Source organism: Mustela putorius, unplaced genomic scaffold (genome assembly GCF_011764305.1).
Source record: "Mustela putorius furo isolate JIRA1106 unplaced genomic scaffold, ASM1176430v1.1 tig00003859_pilon_pilon_pilon, whole genome shotgun sequence".
Classification (NCBI taxonomy): domain Eukaryota; kingdom Metazoa; phylum Chordata; class Mammalia; order Carnivora; family Mustelidae; genus Mustela; species Mustela putorius.
The window spans coordinates 21614473-21636317 of NW_025422011.1; the positions used below are offsets into that span (position 1 = coordinate 21614473).

General features: G+C 35.7%; 1 protein-coding gene across 1 annotated transcript in view; it reads right to left on the bottom strand.

Moving 5' to 3' along the window:
- Nucleotides 1–1912: 1912 nt before the first annotated feature.
- SLC17A6 (solute carrier family 17 member 6) overlaps nucleotides 1913–21845 on the bottom strand; it is a 42837-nt gene continuing 22904 nt past the window's right edge. The window contains exons 4-12 of the mRNA XM_004752155.3: nucleotides 21301–21415; nucleotides 20154–20241; nucleotides 19552–19638; nucleotides 16209–16351; nucleotides 12499–12648; nucleotides 7204–7336; nucleotides 5352–5462; nucleotides 4764–4891; nucleotides 1913–4036 (exon numbers count right to left, since the gene is read on the bottom strand). Of these exons, the coding sequence (XP_004752212.1) occupies nucleotides 3701–4036; nucleotides 4764–4891; nucleotides 5352–5462; nucleotides 7204–7336; nucleotides 12499–12648; nucleotides 16209–16351; nucleotides 19552–19638; nucleotides 20154–20241; nucleotides 21301–21415 (1291 nt within the window). The 3' untranslated portion in view covers nucleotides 1913–3700. The remainder of the gene's footprint in view (nucleotides 4037–4763; nucleotides 4892–5351; nucleotides 5463–7203; nucleotides 7337–12498; nucleotides 12649–16208; nucleotides 16352–19551; nucleotides 19639–20153; nucleotides 20242–21300; nucleotides 21416–21845) is intronic.

Below are 21845 nucleotides of genomic sequence, written 5' to 3' on the forward strand. Positions count from 1 at the left end.
GATAGCGAGATTAGCAATTACCCTCATTTCCGCTGTTTCTAAAAACTGTTCTTTACCTAATAAAGCTCCTTTCCCTGGTACCACATTTATAATCAGAAGAGTAATAAAGTGATTTAAAGATAAAAATAAATCACTCTCTTGCTGTGGCCAAATAGTCTATATCTTGTTCTAATCCTACCTAGGGATTCTTTAGGAAGTTAATTACACTTTCTTACACCCAGTTCCCTTACTTGGAAAATAGAAATACTAATATTGATATGTGGCCTTTCAAGTTTACAAGACAGATGTGTGGATGAAATGGGATAACGCATAAGAAAGCATTTTGTAAATTACAAAATACCTCATATATATAACATTGCAGATGGGGATCCGCATTGAGATGAGGAGGAAAAGGAGTGTGAGGAGAAAAGGAAGAGGTGCCTGGGTGGTTTAGTCCGTTAATCTTCCGACTCTTGATTTCAGCTCAGAGTCTTGAGACTGAGCCCTACATCAGACTCCGCACTGAGCACGGAGCCTGCTTGAGATCTCTCTCTACCTCTGGCCCTCTCCCTGCTTATGCACAGTCTCTCTCTCTCTCAAAAAAGAAGGAAGATGGAAGATGAAATGTAGGAGCAAATGAGGGTAGCCAGTGGTAATTTCTGGAGACATCATTAGAACGATTCTCTTACTCTCTTACAGGAACTGTAAACTTTTGCATTATAGAATTGGGGAAATTATAAAGTATTAGATCTAAGACACTTTCATTTTTTTCCAAAGTTATGCAAGAATGGCATGTGAGGCTCCTTCAGATATCTGGGTCTCTGGCTGCTTTTTCTTTGTGCAGAGGATTGTAGGGAAAGAAAATACAATCCCTCCCTCCCATCGCCTTCCACACACACTCTGAGCTTATGTGAGTTGTGGATACGGGGTTGTGGTTCAACCGTTAAATATTCTTCAATTAACTTCTCACATTAAGTTCTGGCTAGAAAAGAAAGTAAAAATAAAAACAACGCACAGCTTACCATAACAACTCCATTCCAAACCCATAACATCCTCTGTATCCAGTCAGTTTCTCTCATTGAGACTTGGTAGTTAAATTAGGAATGTCACCTAAATCATCCCATGAGTCCTCTTGAGCAGTAAAGTTCTAGGAATCGAAGATTCCAGAGCTGTATGATTATGGTCTTCCCTTTCAACACATCTGTCAAATCGGGAAGTGGAGTGGAATGATCACTTTTCCAGCAACACAGACATTCCACTGGCTGCTACCTTGATACGTCTTGCTCACGGCTTGCTGGTTTAGCTGACATCTTATAACATAATGCCGGTACTCTGTTTTACCTCGGGAAAGTTATTTAACCTTCATGAGTTTCAGTTTCTCCCCTTGCAATCTGGGCTGAAAAGGAGCACCTGCTCTGGGTCATTGTGGAGTTACAGGAATACTCTGCCTAGAATGGTTAGGACAATGACCAGCACAACCTACAGGTACAATCCAAATTAGATGGGATCCTTGACCTGACAACTTTTGAATTTTGTCCCAAAGTTTTCTGTAAGTTTGGTGCACAAGCTATGAGAAGAAGATCGTGGAAAGATAGAGTCTGACTCTGAGACCCATTTCTTGATGCAAAATTCTGTCTATGGAACCACATCCCACACACTCTACATGTAATAATGTAATAACAAGAGTTATTTTCTCTTGTAATATGTAATATAATTTAGTAATTTTCTCTTGTAATATGTATATTACAGTATGTAATAACAAGAGCACCATGTTCTTCCATTAGAGCTCAAGTAGCTAAAAAGGTTATTATTCTCAAACCTAGCTTTGGCTTCACTGGAGCACAAAAAAGCTAAAATTCCCATAAAGCTGCAAACTAAATAAAGTAAACCCAAATTAATGTATTGTATTTTTACAAAAGGATAAATAGAGCATTTTATTAATACTTTTTTTTTTGCAGCAACAAAATGAGAGTCCACATCTTCTCATTCAACACAACAAAAGCTATGATCACATTACATCACTTTGAGACACAAAGCAAAGGATGTTTTTATTTTCTTAAGGTCAAGGATGGTTCGCATCTTTAAAACAAATGTTATGTTTTCTATTTGTAGTAGCATGGCTTCCAGTCACTAGCACAATACAATGAACAGATCAAATATCCAGAAGAGACAATTAAATACACCGATGACATTTTGCATTGAATTGGGAAATGCATTATTATCATTTAGAACATTCTAAAGAGATCTGATGTTAACTTTAAAAAAAAAAAATCATTCCAACCACCCAGACAGCTACCACAAGCAAAATGAAGATAATATACAGACAGGAAATTGTATGCATTGCACTTATTGCTTGGAACACAAATGTTGCAATTCCTGTTGAGTTGTATTAAGAAATGACAAGCAAAATGCCTCTGCCCCATCTAAAATTCTATGACTCTATGAAAGTAGAAATTGCAGTCCCCTAACCCAATATTAGGTGTATGCTATTTTTGGTTTTTTGTGACGATTGTTTATTATGCTTTTGTGTATGGATATGTATAAGATATACAGATATATATATAGATATAATTTTAATATAATTTATTGTCCTATATATTTAAGACAAGTATCTTTTAAGTGGGAGTGGGACTTTAAATAATAAAATCATCTACTTACAATATCTCTATTAAGTTTATCTTCTCATATTATATATAGCTCTGTGGCACAAGTTTCATATAGTATTTTGTTATTAAGGAAGAAGAATATCTAAACCATTTTTTTAATTTCTTGTTGTTAATATTACATTTTAAGGGCTGTATCTCCATAGTAAATTTCTTATTAGATTCTTTATGGTGTATGCCTCTTTTTTTTTTCTAATGCAAGTTACAACCAGTACAAAGTTGTAATAAAAAATACATTAAAGTCTATTTACTTTTTATATTTTTTGCAAAAAGTTACGTGATATGCTACATGAAAAGTCAGATTTCTGTGGAAATGTGAAGTGTTTTATACTGTTAGGTAAATGAATGGAAGAACATGAAGCATACCCCTCCCTTTACAGGTTCTCTTTCACAGATATAAGTATATGTGCACAAGCATTTCATAAAAAACACTGCAAGATATTTTTTTTCAGAACCAACAAAATATTCCACATTATGTAATAACAATAATTATTTAGTACACCTTGCTAGTTGCTAGCCCACAATATTCTTCTCTAATTGAGATATATATCAACTCCATAATTTATATTCAATAAACATTGCCACCACCTGATCCAGCCAACGTGACATCCTCAGGTTTCTTAACAGGACTTCTGCATGATATCTTGCAATACAGTGTAACAAATGTATAAGTGCATTTTGCATGATCAAGTAGCTTTGGCTTCCTAACCTTTGTAGGATGGGATGTGCCAACTGTCGTAGTTGTGCTTTATTAAATGGTGATGAGTTTTAGCTCACATGAATCGAATGAGTAACTACTCGTTTCTACAATTTTGACCAGTCAACCTTTAAATCACAAACGCAAAAATGGATGGCCTGAATGGAAATGATGGCATTTCACAACTTCTACAGATTGCACTTGATGGTAACTTCATGAGTTTGTTTTGATTCATTTTTACAGCAAGACTTGCCTGGTTGATATGTTTACGTGTGTACACCACTTTTTTTTTTTTTTATTTTTGTGCAATCACAATTAATTTAATCACAAACACTAAAAATAACTCCAGCAATTAGCTTTGTTATGAATAGTCATCTCGCTCCTTATAGGTGTATGAGTCTTGTACTTCTTCTTGTACAAATTCCTCCTTCTTTTCCCAACCATTAGGCCAACCTCCATTGGCCTGTGTTGTGGCACCATAAGACTTGGTGGTACCATAATTTATATAATTTTGAGTAATGTCCCCTGTTTCTTCATCAAGCTCATCTTCATGGATAAATCCACATTTTTCTTCACTTGTTTCCTCAGGGTCTGCCCAGGGTTGCTTCTCTCCTGAGGCAAATATTGCATAAAATACAACTCCGCCGTAGTGGACCAGGGCAGCAATCAGGAAAACATACTGCCATTCTTCACGTGACTGCGGTGACAAAAAGCAGCACGGTGAGAACAGACTCCCCATGTTTGAAAAGCATAACCTCTTCTTCAAATGCTCCACCATCAGGCTTTTCATAAAAACGCTATCTTTAGGGGAAGACCCTGTTCTGACTCTATAAAGCAAAGACTGTGGTAGAAACTTTCCGCAATCTTATGACGTTCATTAATTAAAGTCTTTTAGATCTCAGGTTCTTAAATAAAACTCCAAACATATCTGTGGTCTGCTAATTTTTAAAATACTCATCATCTCTCTTGGAATTTCCATTGATTTACGTGTACTTTTTCCTCCTACTTCTTTTGTTTATTTCCTTATGGTGAACAATAATTGTGAAGCTCTACAGATAAGGACAGAGAGCTAATAACAATATTCTCCCACTGATAACTGCAGAGTCTGAATTGATGTTTCCAAATAAAGCTCAGAAGTCTTCTATTGAGTGCTCTAATAAGCTAAGAGAAAAAGAGGTCTTCTGTTGCTGTTTTGCTACACCAGAGATACAAGAAATATTAAAAGGTGTTGAAAAGCACACTGCTTATTTGTTAGGAAAGATTTCCTCGGAGTTCTCAGAGATTTTCTAGTGAGCCTCAATTAATTCCTTTATCAAGGGTCTGGTGGCTGGACCATAGAGAGAGCACCAAACAGAATACAGTAATTCTTCTCTACCATAAGGGAGAAACTTCTAAAACAGAACATTTCTTTAGCTACATCTTACCTTATTCTTTGTCATTGCACCAACAATGATAGGGCAAACCATTCCTGACAACGTGCCAACACCATTTGAAATGCCCATTAAGATACTGGCATATCTCGGAGCAATATCCAAGTGGTTAACATTGAAACCTGAAATAACACACATCAGCTTATAGTCAGGGAATCCTAAACCCCTGGGAAGTAGGTGACTGTAGGATATTCTCTACCACACTCAATACACTCAATGCTCTCCTTACAGGAGACTAGGTATATAGCAGGTGCTCAGTAAATATTTTTTAATACTTTAGCTCAAAGATATGATTGGAGTGGAATGAAGTATGGTTTCTTATTCAATACTTAATACATGATGCTCAAATCACAGAGAAATGTTCTCTTTAAAAAAGAAGAAGAAGAAAGGGAAGCAGGAGGAAAATAAGAAGTGACAAATCCAAATAACAATTTCTAAATGTGTTATTCTTTTTACTTTCTAGTGGGACTGTGTTAAGTAAATTTTCAACAATAGAATATTAAAGAGGAAAAGAGAATATATGGCATTATTCCAGCAAAAAGCAGCATGTTACATTTATAAATTTAAGAACATGTATCTTACCAGAAATAGCAAATCCGCTGAATCCCACTGCAAGTACCAAGAATGAGATAGCTACCCCTCTAGTATGAGAATAGCCAACAACCAGAAGCAGGGTTGCTTCCATGCCAAAACCTTCAGAAACAAACACACGTGAACACTTCAGAAATTTTTGTAAATTTTTCCAATGAGCCAAAAGTGCTAGAACTTCTCAAGCTTTTCTGACTTAAGAAACCCCTTCAGGGAGTCTATTTTAAAAGTAATAATAGCGGCAGCTGGGTGGCTCAGCCCATTAAGCCTCAGAATCTAGACTTTAGCTCAGGTCATGATCTCAGGGTGGTAAAATCAAGGCCCAGGTAGCCCATGCACTCTGTGTTCAGTGGGAAGTCTGCTTGATATTCTCTCTCTCCCTCTGCCCCTACCCCACCTTCTCTCTCAAATAAATAAAATATTTAAATAATAATAATAACAGTTATAATTTATGCAGAGAGATTACTGAGATTACTGAAGCTTTCCATTTTATTTTTTTAAAGATTTTTATTTATTTATTTGACAAACAGAGATCACAAGTAGGCAGAGAGTCAGACAGAGAGAGAGAGAGAGAGAGAGAGGGAGGAGGAAGCAGGTTCCCCGATGAGCAGAGAGCCCAATGAGGGACTTGATCCCAGGACCCTGAGATCATGACCTGAGCTGAAAGCAGAGGCTTTAACCCACTGAGCCACCGAGGTGCCCCTGAAGCTTTCCATTTTAATAAAAACACTGAGCTCACCTTTTAGTTTCAATGGCGGGCAAGGATGAGATAGATATTTATGTAGTAACAAATGTATAAGTGCATTTTGCATGATCAAGTAGCTTTGGCTTCCTAACCTTTGTAGGATGGGATGTGCCAACTGTCGTAGTTGTGCTTTATTAAATGGTGATGAGTTTTAGCTCACATGAATCGAATGATTAACTACTCGCTTCTACAATTTTGACCAGTCAACCTTTAAATCACAAACGCAAAAATGGATGGCCTTAATGGAAATGATGGCCTTTCACAACTGTATTGCAAGATATCATGCAGAAGTCCTGTTAAGAAACCTGAGGATGTCACGTTGGCTGGATCAGGTGGTGGCAATGTTTATTGAATATAAATTATGGAGTTGATATATATCTCAATTAGAGAAGAATATTGTGGGCTAGCAACTAGCAAGGTGTACTAAATAATTATTGTTATTACATAATGTGGAATATTTTGTTGGTTCTGAAAAAAAATATCTTGCAGTGTTTTTTATGAAATGCTTGGCATTTCACAACTACTACAGATTGCACTTGATGGAAACTTCATGAGTTTGTTTTGATTCATTTTTACAGCAAGACTTGCCTGGTTGATATGTTTACGTGTGTACACCACTTTTTTTTTTTTATTTTTGTGCAATCACAATTAATTTAATCACAAACACTAAAAATAACTCCAGCAATTAGCTTTGTTATGAATAGTCATTTCGCTCCCTATAGGTGTATGAGTCAGAAGGGGTTCCTGGGTGGCTTAGACATCAAGCATCTGCCTTCAGCGCAGGTCATGATCCCAGGGTCCTGGGTTCAAGACCTGTGTCAGGCTCCCTGTTCAACAAGGAGCCTGCTTCTCCCTCTCCCACTCCCCCTGCTTGTGTTCTCTCTTCTGCTGTCTCTCTCTGTAAAATAAATACATAAAATCTTTAAAAAAAAAAAAAAAACCTAGGAGTTGTGAAAATTTGAGGATAGGGAAGCGACTATAAATAAATAGGGAAAACATGAATTTAGCTGCATATTTGACATGCACAGTAAAATTACTCATTCCTGTAGATCAGCACTTCATGAACCAAAATCATGTCCTTCACATGACTTACATACTTACCACCACAATTCATGATCTTTCTTACTGTAGTAGTTGAAAGAATTTGCTTGCTTCTTAGAAAATCTGCGATCTGTCCTCCAATGGGCACAATAATTGTCATTACTAAGTGTGGCACAGCAGATAGCATGCCAACCTGAAGAAAAAGAAGAAGAGAAAACATACACATGAACTTATGTAATATGAGCAATGGCCTGGGTTGTTTGAATCTGTCATAAATTCTTTATAGGAAAAGAAAGAGAAAAATACTGTCTTCAAATGACCATTTACTTATTCCTAGAATAAGCAATAACTTCCACAGAATAAATGAGAAAAGCTAACTAAGTAAAATTACTTTTTATCTTTTAGGAGAGAATAATGCTTTTTCCTGTATAATGAGTCAGTAAATTTTGAGTTTATGAATAAACTATCCTGAATCTTATCACAGAGTGATTCACATTTATGTGCCATTTCATATTCTTGAATATATTCACAAAAATTTACCATTAGTGAGTGAGAGAGTGACAGAGACAGAGTCAGAGGGACAAGAAATGTATCTGACAAGCTTTAAAGAGGCTGTATTTTTAATTTTTTTTTAATTTTTAAGAAGGCTAAAAAACCTTAATTGCATTTTAAATATATATCTCTTATGAGTTTTATATTTAGTTTTGAAGCTAAATTTAGCCCAGAAAATGCAGATCGGTTCTTCAATTTTAGGTATTTTCTATGTCAAATATTAGTATTTTGTCACATTGTAACACAGCGGTATGTCATATGAAATAGCTCAACCAAAAATCTAACCTACCAGCATCAATTCAACACACATTTCTTGGCTAATAATTTTGTGCAAGACACTCTTCTCTGGGCATCATGAGGGCAGGAAGTATGAATAAAATGCATTTTAACTGTGTTCATAGACTAAGCAGATTTTGACTATAAACATATTAAGGAAGTTTTTTCTTTTTTTTTCCTAAGTGTAATTTGAAGTATACTTCCTACAGATTATAAGTACTGGGGAAAAGTGTATTATTTGTGTATAAAAATGTCTTCCAAGTTAGATTATTGTAAGTTTGGGACAAAGATTGGTCAGTTTCACAATGGCATACAATAGAGTACCACAAGTCCAGTTGCTGTCATGATTAACCCAGTCAGTGAATGACTCCTACATAGCTTAAATGTCTGAGTTATTTAATTCGCTCTTTTTTATCCAGATGAAAGTTTATTATATTGTTACTCTCTTGTATCGATGAAGAAAATATACTTAAAAGGGCTAAGTCATTTCTAGAACCAAATACTGAGCCATTTTTACCTGAGTCTGAAACCTTGGCTTTTAAACACTATGCCTAGCACTATAACCATCTGAGAAAGAAAAATCAAATAAAAGCAGACAATGTGCTGACTGCTTTTAATTTAGTTCAAAACCTGTCATTTAGTAAAGGCTCAACAAATTTGAACTAAGTTTAACTATAAGGTAAACCGACATTAAAGCAAACATTATCACTTTTGAGAATAGAACCTCAAAGCAGAGTTGTTCTTTATTCCTGACTACAGTAAATATATTTAAAGCAACCAATATGTAGAAAGAAGCCCTCAGACAAGAAAACATTCTGAAATACACCATGTTAAGGATTTGCGCAACATTGTATGTTGTGTGTTTGCTTTTAGAGGCAAAGAAACCGGAAGAGTGACTTGCATTTCCTACATTCACCTAATGGACCTGCATCTTGACTCAATGAGGCATCTGAGAGGCTGTAAAGTCCAACACCCTTTGCTATTTACTATCTACTCAAATAGACATTTTAATTCCTTCGGATAAATGAAGAATAAAGTTATGATTATTAGCTATTCACTTTTAGCAAAGCACTATGGAAAGTGCAAGGAGCTAACGATCTAGAGGATAATGAGACAGAAGTTGGGGATATCCTACTCTACTGACAATACTTGAAGGCACTCAAACTCTCAGTTTCTAGGACAATATGGGGACCTATTCAGTATGTGACATCAGGACCAAGTTGCAGAACTTTTTGAAAGTTATTCAATGATCTCCTCAGTCTTTGGTGATTTACCATAATCACCTACAATCACATGTTATCGGAATCTCACAACTTTTGGGGAGTATCACTATTTATGATAATCCCACAGCACTTTGCTCATTATTTTAAGGTTTTACAAGACTAGGCTAAATGTTTTGAGTCTATGACTGATTGATTCTTCATAGAAACTTGTTAGACTTCATGCATTCTTCTCTTTGCTTCTCTGGGTCACAGTCTGGATTTCCTCTCTCCCCACCTGTTCCATATTCTGTTTAGAAATTGGCAGGCTATCACACAACAAAGAGCAGCCACTCAACGCTTCTCCTCTGCTCCTCAATGTAAAGCTCAAAAGGAATGAATGTTTCCTCTCATTTGGTTGCCTCTTGTAACCTGACCTCTCAAAGTGCTGGTCAATCCAAGCATTAGCCTTCCCTTGATAGGTCATTTTCAAAAGGCTAAAAATGTTTCTATATAAGCATTATATACTATATATATAATATAATATATTAATTATAATTTATATTAATTTTTAATTTCTATAAAATACTAAAATATAACTTAAAAATATGACTTTAAAAAATATAACTTTATAATATTAAAAATAATATAAATACACATCTATGCATATTTCTGCTTTAACCGGGTCAGTCTACTTGAAATGAAGATTGAGCTATTGCACTTGTGTTTTAATCTGCAGGATACTCAATTTAACTAAGGTTGGAGAGAACTATCCTCCATTTAAATATTTTAGTTTGCTTACATTTTGCCATGATCCTGAAGGAGGGTATTAATGCCATTATTTATGAAAAAGAAAATCAAAGCTGGCAATCATTCAAAAACCAGCCCCAGGTTATGTATCAATAGTTTATTGCAGAGCTTGGATCCGGAGCCATGCCAGCCTGGATCTAAAGCCTGTTTTCTATTTCCATTACTACCTCCTTCATACTCTTTTCAAGTAAGTCAGTGACTTTTTTTTTTTTTTAAGAGTATAATCAAAATCTTCAAGCCAATCTGTGTGTGTAGAACTTATCTGAATTTTAGTTAAAAATATAACAAGTGAATCAGATCAACTCATCTGGTTATTCTATTTAGCTTTTGCAAAATATCATTGCTTTTACTCAAGCACTTTCAATTAAGTGGAGCTACAGGCCCAGAATGACCACACGGTTTCATTAATATCAGTTGGCTCCTTCACTTCTCCCCCATGAGACCTGACTTTATTAATAGCCTCTCAGTGTCATATTTGTCCTAGATTATGAAAATGGACTCACACCTCCAGCCGCCTCTGTTGAGAAGTGTAACACCTCTCAGAGCTTCCAAAGGCTACCCTGCAATGTTTGATCAGCTCTAGAGAGAAGAGCCCTATCTAAAGCAGCCATTCTTCTCAGGAATGGAGGAAACAGTTTCCTTAGAAACAGGGATTACAAAAGAGCTCTTAGAATAGCTTCTCCCTAAACTCAGGTTTTCTTCAATTCCAGGCCTCAGATAGTCTTTCAAGTAGAGACATAATATGAATAGCGAGCCCAGCTGGATGTATGTAATGACATGAAGAGAAATGGCCAGTCCATGAGCAGCACACACAAGTGTATTCAGTACTCCGCAAAGGGCTTGGCAGGGATGATATTTAACAAATACTTGCTAAGTGCTTAAATGAAGATAGGGTCCACCTGAATTTGAATAGCATAGTAAAGGGAACTGAAACATAAATTAAAGAATTGGGGCTTAAGCTTGATTCAGGCATATATTACCAGCGTGGCCTTAGGCAACACAATACCTTCCCTAGTTTGTTTCCCCATCAACAGAAATGATGAAAGTTATCCAGCTGGTCAACCAAATAAGGCTGTTCATGAATATGAAAGGATCTTGTGAATTTCAAACACTTCTATAAATATAAAGTCGTTATTTTTATGTTCATTTTGTCCTTCTAGAAAATCCCAGAATGATTATATTTTCACAGCTATGAACAAATGTCTCTAAGATTTAGCATACTGTGCTGTAACTGGTAACTAGTTACTTTCGTGTATACCACCAAGCTGTGAACTCCTGAGCATGGGAACAATGATTTTATTTCTGAACCTAACGCAAATCTTCACACACATCCCATTCAACAAATGCCTGTTAAGTGAATAAGTTGAATAAATGACACATAAGAATGTTTTCAGATTTTTTTTTTTTTTTGCTTTCTCAAATCTTTTAGCAAGACAGCTTTTCTTAAGTTTATAGGAAATTTAAAAAAATTTTTTTACTTGAGTATAGTTAACACACAATGTTATATTAGTTTCAGGTGCAGGACAAAGTAATTTGACAAGTTTATATGTTATACTATGCTTACCACAAGTGTAGCTACCGTCCATCAGCATACAACATTCTTACAATTTCATTAGCTATATTCCCTATGTTGTGCTGTTTGGTCCCATGACTTACTCATTCTATAACTGGGACCCTGCATCTCATGTTCCCTTCACCCGTTTTGCCCATCCCTCATTTCCTATCCTTCTGGTAACCATCTGTTTGTTCTCTGTATTTACAGGTCTTATTCTGCTTTTCATTTGTTTATTCATTTGGGTTTTGTTTTGTTTTAGATTCCACCTATGAGTGAAATCGTATGGTATTTTTCTCAAAACCTGATCTCAAGTATAATACCATCTAGGTCCATTATGTTGTTACAAATGGCACAGTCTCATCCTTTTTATGGCTGTGTGATATTCCAGAATGTCTGTGTGTGTGTGTGTGTGTGTGTGTGTGTGTGTGCGTGTCTGTGTGTGTCTCTGTGTGTGTGTCCATGTGTATTAGTACATCCTCCTTATCCATCCATCAATCAGGACTACATCAAAATAAAAAGCTTTCACACAGACAAGATAACCAGAATTTTGAAAACATTGAAGAAGAGATTAGTAATTATTTAAACACAATTCCATTTCAATAAAATATTTTTTTGTTCACTGTTACATTGTCTCTGACCTGAGACTTAAAGGAAGTTATTGTTTCTTTAGAGGGGAAAGGCTACAGGGCTGTCCACCTTAACTGGGCTATAAGTTCCATGAGGACAGAGACTGGGTTGATTTTGCCTGTGTTTCTATCAAAAAGAGCGATTTCTAGCAGACAGCTGAGTACAGCAGACACTCCAACACCTCACTGAGTCTTTATTTCCCAGAAGTTATTAAGTGGATAAACAAATAAATGAGTAACTCCTAAAATTTAGAAGATAAAATATTGACAAAGGAACTTAATATTCAATTGAGCACAAAAATAATGCACTGGTTAGACAAGGACAATTTTCACATACCTTGCTGATTTCAAATCCAAAGACTTCCTCAAAGTATGCTGGCTGACTGATAAGCAGTAAGTAAAATGTCCAGCTTCTGCAGAAGTTGGCAACAATTATTGCATAGACAGGCATAGATGTAAAAAATTTCCTCCATGGGGTCTTGAATTTCTGAAATCCCAAAAAAGAGAGCCATTCTGACCATTTAAAATATTTTCTTATTTACTTAAGACTTAAGACTTAAATGGCAATAAAAGGTGCTTTGCATTTCCAGGATGTATATGTTGAGGCATGAGTAGGAGGTAATGAAGTTAATTGCAGCAGTTTAGTTAACCTTAGCTGCATGAATAATTGTTGGAAGAAAAAAAAATATTAGCCTATTCTTCTGATTAAATTGATCCCATTTGAGGAATGTATAAGATCCTACGTTTATAGAAAACAATTCCTAAAGCACAGATCCTAGTTTCCAAGATTTTTTTTCTTTTCTGGCAGTGATAAATCACACCTCAGTTAAAGATCCTTGCCCTATCAGTGACCTTGTTGGTATCCAAAATATTTTATCTAAAACACTGAGAATTCAATATAGCTAGGATGAGAAAAATAAAAAAAAAAATAAAAGTGCAATATTCTAGACCCTATGTAAAGTTAATAATACCATTATCTATAAATTCTCTTTAATATGTATTTTTTAAAGATTTTATTTATTTATTTGACAGAGATCACAAGTAGGCAGAGAGGCAGGCAGAGAGAGAGGAGGAAGCAGGCTCCCTGCTGAGCAGAGACCCTCCCCCCGCCCAATGCAGGCTCTATCCCAGGACCCTGAGATCATGACCTTAGCCAAAGGCAGAGGCTTTAACCCACTGAGCCACCCAGGCACCCCTATAAATTCTCTTGATAGACAATGAATGTCAATATAAATTCTATAATACTGAAGGGCATGGTTCTATAAAACTCACATGGTAGACAGCTGGGTTGAAGTATGTAGCTACCCAGCACAGACCATGGACACATCATACCTAGTTATTTATGACATTCAAAACATTCAAAATTAGCCACCTACAGGGGATTGGCTTCGCTTATGATACCCATTTAGAAATTATATCTAGTGTACTCAAAGATTCTATATATGCCCAAATATGAAGCAATTATCTTCCCCTATGACTCACATTTTTAATCTTGGGTCTAACATTTTTAGACCCAAAAGTGTCTCTCATATTCTCACTTCCCCAGTGACTTTATTTTGAATGTCAAAATACTGTTCGGTGAAGTCAGAGTAGCCTGAAATAACTCCACTTAATGCTAGCTTGGGATCATTAACCTGGCCAAATTAGTAAAAGGGGAGACAAACATTTTTTACACAGATTTGGTAATTATTCCTGGATGGAGAGCCTCATAACTGCTAGTATTGGCTGTGACTCTAACTACTCTAATTAAGCATTTCAAGGTCACTTTAACAGTAATATAGTAAGAAGCTATATCGTTGCGATCACAAATACACATGACAAAAGAGAAAAATCAAACCAAACCAAAAGCATCTCCTAATAACATATAATGAATACTGTGGTTTTGAATGAAAATATCCAGTGACAATATCATAGCTGGGTTGAAAATTTGTATTTTTAAAACCATATATACTTTGGGAAGATAATGCCAGATAAATATATTTATTTCACAGAAAATGAAAATTGTTCAATACAGGGATGTCAGCATTGTGGTGTTATGTTAGTGTAAGAAGTAACTTCAGAATATTATTAAAAGTAAATAACTTTTTCCTGCTGGGAAAGTGTTTCTATTATTCGTATCTGGATCATCTCTACTAAGAAATTTATTCTTCAGGTTGTAAAACACTTCATCAAATATGAGATAGAAGCATCTAATTTTATATCTTATAAAATTGTTTGGGGTCATAGGAGGGCTTATAGTATCCTGATAACAGTCTACTTACTGACCCGGCTGCTTGCTTCACATGTGTGTATGGCTTACAAAAATGAAGCAAGTTGTTCACTTATGATTGATGTGTTTTTCTGTATACAGGTTAAATTTAATTTTTTTTAAGAAAAAATATTTAAAAGGTATTAGAGTCAGCTGCAATGTGCACTTCTTAATTAGATACAGACTCCAAAGAAATAGCCACAAAGGACATATGATAATAGACTAGATATTCGAATTTGGACTGGGTATTAGAAATCGGAATATGATCTAGGTATTAGGTAATGTTAGGGAATTATTCTTCATTGTTTAGATATAATAATAGTACTTAATTGTGAAGAAGTATTTTTAGTTTTCTAGAGATGCATGTGAAGTATTTGTGCTAAAATTTCAAAGGAAATGAGTTCTCATTTCCTTTGAAATCATTCAGCAATAAGAAAAGTGAAATAAATAAGGCAAAGTGTTGACAACACTGGCATGTCTGCAGTGCTATTACTATTCTCTCTGTTTTGCTGTATATGGAAATTTTCACAATAAAAATTTCAAAATAACCGTAGGTACAATGACCAAAATATAATTAATTTTTAATTTTGATTTGAAGCTATAGGAAAGTATCAAACTTCAGTAAGAAGTGGAATATTATGTTTGGAAAAAATACTATGTTTGGAAAATATTATATAAATGGACCATTTGTCCCTTTACAGATGGAAACAGGCAGGAGGAAGTTCTATGCCAGTCCAGAGTGCAAGAATTTGTTTTTAAGTACTGAAGTTTCACTTCTGAATGATATCCAGTATGGGATTTTTCTTATTCATTAAAGGCCTCAACAATAGTGGGTGATAGATAGACCTTTTTTACCTAGGCTGGAATGTCAAAGACAGACCTCCTCTAATAATGAAGTAGAGAATTACAGCTGGACTGAAACTTAATTAGAAAGAGGGGAGGAGACTTCAAAAGAAAGAGAAGCATAATTTATAGGAGACACTGGTTCTCTACCTTCCAGCTCTCAGCATAAGGAAATTGAGTTACTGTTTAGGTGCTGAATTTCTGAGGCTGTCTAAATACATTAGTTTTGCTTCCCAATTTTTAATAGTAACAAATGGGTATTAATTAATATTTATGATATATTAATGTCACACAGACTAAAAGATTTGCATTATTGATACAGAGCTGCATTTTCTCTCTCCACAGAGCCCATGCAAGAAATCAAATTAGAATCAGAAAAGGGGTCGATGTTATATTTTTTATGATACTTTTTCTTCATAAAAATAATCCTGAAAATAAGACTTTATCAATAACAATATTATATTACATTAAAAATATTTTTATGTCAGCTATTACTGACTTACTAATGATTTTGGATTTCTTTAACCACTTATAGTATAAATTCACATGTGTAAAACCTAGATTTAGACAATTCAATACACAAAAAATAGCCCTTTTCATGATTGTGTTGGGTGATCTGGCATTTCCTACGATCTGAAATTAACAAATATTTGTTGAATTTGTTTAAATTATGAGCTATTTGAACATTTATAAAAACTTATTTAGGTTTACAGTCATTGCCATAGTCCAGGGAAAATTTGAAAATCATTAAGAAAGATAAAGAAAAAAAAAAGAATTATAGATGGGGGAAGTAACAATTATTCCTAAGTCAGAAAGTATGGATGGAAGAAAGAAAACAATCATGATTGACACCAAATTGGTTTTGTTGAATAGGGACTCAGAAAGTGGTTTGGTTGGTCAAAGGGAGGTGAGATGAAGAATAAAAACAGGAATGTACACCATAATAAAGTCCTTACTTCCATTGCACCTAAAAGATTTGCACTCTCTCCAATGCTTTCTTCAATGTACCTACGTTCTTCATCTGTAATAGTAGGATGCTTTGCAGGACTCTCATAAGACACCAAAAGCCAAAACATGTACCAGACCATTCCAAAGCTTCCTGCAAGGAAGGGGTCAGAAGAAGAAAATCAAAAGTCTATCATAAATACCCCCATTTAACTATCATTTGCTGGAATAAAACTGTAGGAATCTCATGATAAACCCATTCTCTAGGATGGGAATTGGAGTTTATGCTTCTCCAATTCAGTTCTTCTCATGTTAATGCCACTAAACTCCAAGCTTCCTGAAGGCTGGTCCTGTAGTTTTATCTCTTTGTCTCCAATAAGCCTGAGACACAGCATTGGATAATTATTGAATAGTGTGGTTTGGGATATGTTCAGACATCCAATGAACATTTACTGACTTTACTATTCCAGGCACTCTGCTAAGTGAGAGAAACATGGTGAACAAGACAGAATTCCTGTCTTCAAAGAATTTTATAAGGGAGGATTTTTTTTTTTTTTTTTTTTTTTTGCCTTCCTTGGCTATATTAGAGTGGTCTGTATTTCCACAAAAACAGAAGTACTCATTTCCCTTTCTTGTTAGCACTTCCAGATCTAGTAAAGAGATTATTAAATAAAATCTAGATTATTTTAGCTCGGGTGGCTACCATTCATAAAAAAGGCAGGGGGGTGCGGGACTTCTGTAATTAATGTAGTATCATTTAACACTTTATGTGACGATGTACCATTATTATTTTTAGTACATAATATTACCTATTGGTCGCTCTGGGCAAATGAAAGCTATAAACTCTAACACAAAAGACTGTTTACAATTTTTTTGCATCCTTTTCTTTATTTAACACTCCATTAAAACATGCCCTTACTGTCAAATGTAAATCTAAAGTATTAATAAAAGAAAGTATTTCAAGTGATTCATTCCGGTTTCCCATAGGCTAGTCATGTCATTTTTGGCTTCTACTGTTCTTTATCCCTTGGGTAACAGTCTAAATGCTCCTGATCTCTATAATACTTTTTTCTTGCTTGTTCAATCTCTAAGAATTATTTCTTAATACCACAGATTTTCACGGGCCATGCTCCTTTTCGTTACCAAACATGACAGCAAACACAAATGGGAGTTAGATGGTGTGTGAAAATTTGGTATAGTATAGTGGTTATGGAATATGGCTCTCCCAGATTCAAATCCTGGCTGTGTCTCTTACTAGTAACATGCTCCGATCAATGACTGACTCTCTGTGGACCTCCACTCTAAAACGAGACAATTTCTTTTCTATGAGATTGTGGCAAAGTACAGTTAAAGGAGATAATGCATGAAGCAACTAGCATGGTGAATGGCACAAAATAAGCACTCAATAAATGAAAGCTCTTGTAATCCAGTAGTAATTATCATCACTGCCAACTGAATGCATCTGAAGTGCCGGACATTCAGCTAATTGCTATATATGCATTATCTTCCTTTAACATAAGGCACTATACAGGTCTTATCTTATTAATTTTTGAAATATTAATATTGAACACGAGGCTCAAAGACCTAATTTTTGTTATACACAGTAACTAAGCGAGTACTATGGGGCTGTGATATTTTCAGATTATCTAATATTTAAACGTTGTATCATTCAATGATAGCTATTAAAAGAGATACAACTTGAAATAATGAGATTGATTTTCATGAGTGCTTTGTGTAAATTAATATTCTTTTTAAAAAAAAGATTTATTTATTTTGAGAGAGAGAGAGAGAGAGCATGTGCACGTGCCAGGCACATGAGCAGGGGAAGGGGCAGAGGAAGGGTGGGGGAAGCAGAGTCCGCCCTGAGCAGGAAGCCTGAGGCTGCTGATCTCATGACCTTGAGACAGTGACATGTGCCAAAACCAAGAGTGGGATGCTTCATCGACTGAGCCACCCAGACACCCCTGGAAATTAATATACTTACTTTACAGTCACATCATATTTTCAATCACGTAATGGATTCAATTAAGGGACAAATCAGAAGATTTAATGTCCGGGCATCCCAACTTGTACTATATACCCTATACACATTTGCTTTCAACTTCTTTGAATTATGGACTCTAAAATCTAATGAAAGATATGGATTAAAATCTAAGAAAAACATCTCCCCAGGAAAAAAAATGTACAAAGGTATGCATGGCTTGTCCTTTAGGATGTTCATGAATCTAAAACCTATCTATGGCTTTTGAACCAGAATAAGAGCTCCTGCTATAAAGCATATTTAATAATATTCTGCAAACATAAGAATTCGCTCTGATGAGAACATTTTGAAATGGGGGTGGATCATGCTGAATTTGGAAGCAGCCATATACTGTTCAGTTCTACCTCATGATGTCCTTAATATTTCACATTCTCCTGCCCATGTCCAAAGATGGTATTAATCAATGACATCATGGGACGCCTGGGTGGCTCAGTTGTTTAAGCCTCTGCCTTCAGCTTAGGTCATGATTCCAGGGTCCTGGAATCGACTCCCATATCGGGCTCCTTGCTCAATGGGGAGCGTGCCTCCCACTCTGCCCGCTTGGGCTTTCTCTCTCTCTCTCTCACTCTTTGACAAATAAATAAATAAAATCTTTAAAAAAAAATCAGTGACATCAGTTGGAATCCAGCTCTCTTATATTTCTTTTTTCTCATGGCAAAAAAAAAAAAAAACAGTCTCCTAAAGAGAGACTCTATAGAGAGACTCTATCCTAAAGAGAGACTCAAGTGATAAGCTTTCTGGTTCTAGTTAGAAAGTGAACAAAAAGGGACTTTAGACTTAAGACTTCTTGTCCTTTTTTATTTCTGTCTGAGGGCTTCATCTCATTTCATCCTGGAGTAACAAGGACTAAAATGTGAGGTTGCCGCAGGAGACTGTTAATAATTTGTCGCAAAAGTGAACTGTTGCCTTAGCACTGCTATCCCCTGCCAGCTTCCCGTCCCTGTTCAGTCTTGAGGAGGCAGAGTCAGCCGAGAAAACAGCAGCAAAGAAAGAGAAGTATGTGCTGCCTAGCTCTTTCCTCTTAACTGGCTTTGAATCAAGAACTAATTTATTTTTTTCCATAATCAAGGACAATATATGAAATATTTCATAAAGTTTCCACCAACAATGTACTTGTATTTTTAAAACAATAAATAACAAGGTAGGGAGAATCATAATGATAGAACATTATCCTTAATCTTCTCAAAATATGAGGAAAGGATTCTTAATGGAAAAAAAAATGTGAGTGAATGCAGTAGTATATTCAGTGATCTACCTCAACATTTTAGTTTACACCCATGTCTTTCAACTTTACTGTGTAGTATGCAACATACCATAGACATAGAATACTGAAGACCAACCAGTATACTGCACAAGAATACCAGCTAAAGGCATTGCAATTACAGCTCCAGCATATGAACCTAAAATAAAAGGAAGAATGGGAGATAGGTAAGTGAAAGAAATAGGAATTCTTGACTTCATCTCATGTCTCTTGGTAGACTGTCACAAACACTCTTGCACACTCAGGTGCATGTACACTCATACCTCTCTATCTCCAAATACATATATATGTCTATATATATAGCCAGTGACACAGGACTACATAAGCAGATGTGACCTACTTATCCCAAGACACAAAAGATATCTAAAAATAATAACACTATAATAAAAAAATAAATTTAAAAGACTATTACAAAAATTATTCATGAATATATTGGAAAACTTAGATAAAATGGATGAACCCAGAGGAAACAGAGGATTTAAGAAGACTAAAAAGAATTAAAGAAATTGAAATGGTGGTCAAAAACCTTTCCTCATGTACATACACACACACACCCTCCAAATGATTTTAGAGGTGAGCTTTATCCCCTTCCAGGTCTTATCCAAGTTGTTCCTGAACTTTTACCCACCATAACTGTCTGCATGCAGGACTCACCGCAAAAGGAAGTTGTTGCCAATCTACTCCTTTCTAGAGGAGGAGCCCATTTACTCCATATCCCATGACATGCTGGGTAGGTGACACCCTGTGGTGGGGAAGATGTATATCACCATTAAAGGGTCACTGAAAAACAAGCACATTCCCTTCTCTGACATTGTCTCCTCAGAATGGGCCCAAGGCATTAGGAAAAACTGCTACTCATAGATCTTTGCTTATTCCCTAAAATTCCACTTTTAAAACTTTCAGCCCACATTGGGTAAGACATGGCTTTCTTTTTAGTGACCTGTCCAAATTCTCCGTGCCCTTCGAGTCTTCCTTCTACCTCTGTCCCTTCTGATGAAGGCAAAAGAAAAGACCCTCTATTACTCCATTCATCTGGAACTCTGAATAGTTTAAGAAATGTGGGAGGCCTTTTTGTGAGGCATTAAACACAGTGATTCCCAAATATAAGGAATCCATACAGAGGAAGCTAAAGCTAGATCCGTGAAGCTCACACTTCCCGAAAGTAGTGTCTAGAACATAAGACTTATAAAATAATTACTCATTTTATACATTTTTATCCTACCAACCTTCTCTTTCTTTTTGGAGAGAATGGAGAATGTTTTCAGTGCTTAACACTTTATCTGATTTATCTACTCCCACTATATTTCAGGAGAAGAGAAGAGCAATAGGTAGGCCAATCTGAAGTTTTTAAAAGTCAATCATTAGAGTTACATTCCCAAAGAATATAATCAATGAAATATTTTAGTGAAAACTCAAATCATGATTCAAGTCCAACAAGGATTTGGTATAAATCTCCCAAAAAGTATTAATTCAGGGTTGTCACCAGCAAAGGACAGACTCAAAAATTTTCCTTACAACACATTAACCAAAGTGCCTGTTCTTCTCCCCCACCCCCAGTCAAATAGTCACTAAACATTTCTTTAACACCACTTAATTCTAGAGAAGGGGAGGCAAACAGTCACAGTCGTACTTTAGCATTAATTAAACACAAAATATCTGTATATCTAAATTTTCCAATTTTTGAAGCATAGTATGTAGACACAACCTTATAAAATGTTCATTTGTAGATCGAGTCCAAGATAATCTGCTGGTTCTGATTAACACGCCAACCTTAAAAGGGCGCCCTCCTGGGGTTCCATACCTCAACAAGCCCCTGCAGTATCCGGACAAAGATGACACACCCATAATGCACTCTGGCTGCTGATGGGATTAGCATATTCAGAGTAGAGGTAAGAAGTATGGCAGCTCCAAAAACCCTGAAAAAGAGCAGGAGTTAACGGCTCTAAATTTCTCAGGTCAGGTTAAAGGCAATTTTAAGGTAGGTTTTTTTTGTTTTGGTTTTGTTTTGTTTTGTTTTGTTTTGTTTCCTGAAAGAAATATATTCTTTACTTGGTAAGTTAGTTACTACAAATAGTACTTGGACTATCTTGAAATGTTACATTATTGAAGCACAAGAAATAAAAGATTCAATAAATCCAGTTATATGTACTTATATTTATTTTCTTCATAGATCTAATTACAAATTGCAAATATTAGGACACCTGGGTGGCTCAGTCAGTTAAGACTCTGCCTTCCGCTCAGGTCATGATCTCAGGGCCTGGGATTCAGTCCAGGGAGCCTGCTTCTCCCTCTCCCTGCCACTCCTCCTGGCTTGAGCTCTGGGTCTCTCTCTGACAAATAAATAAA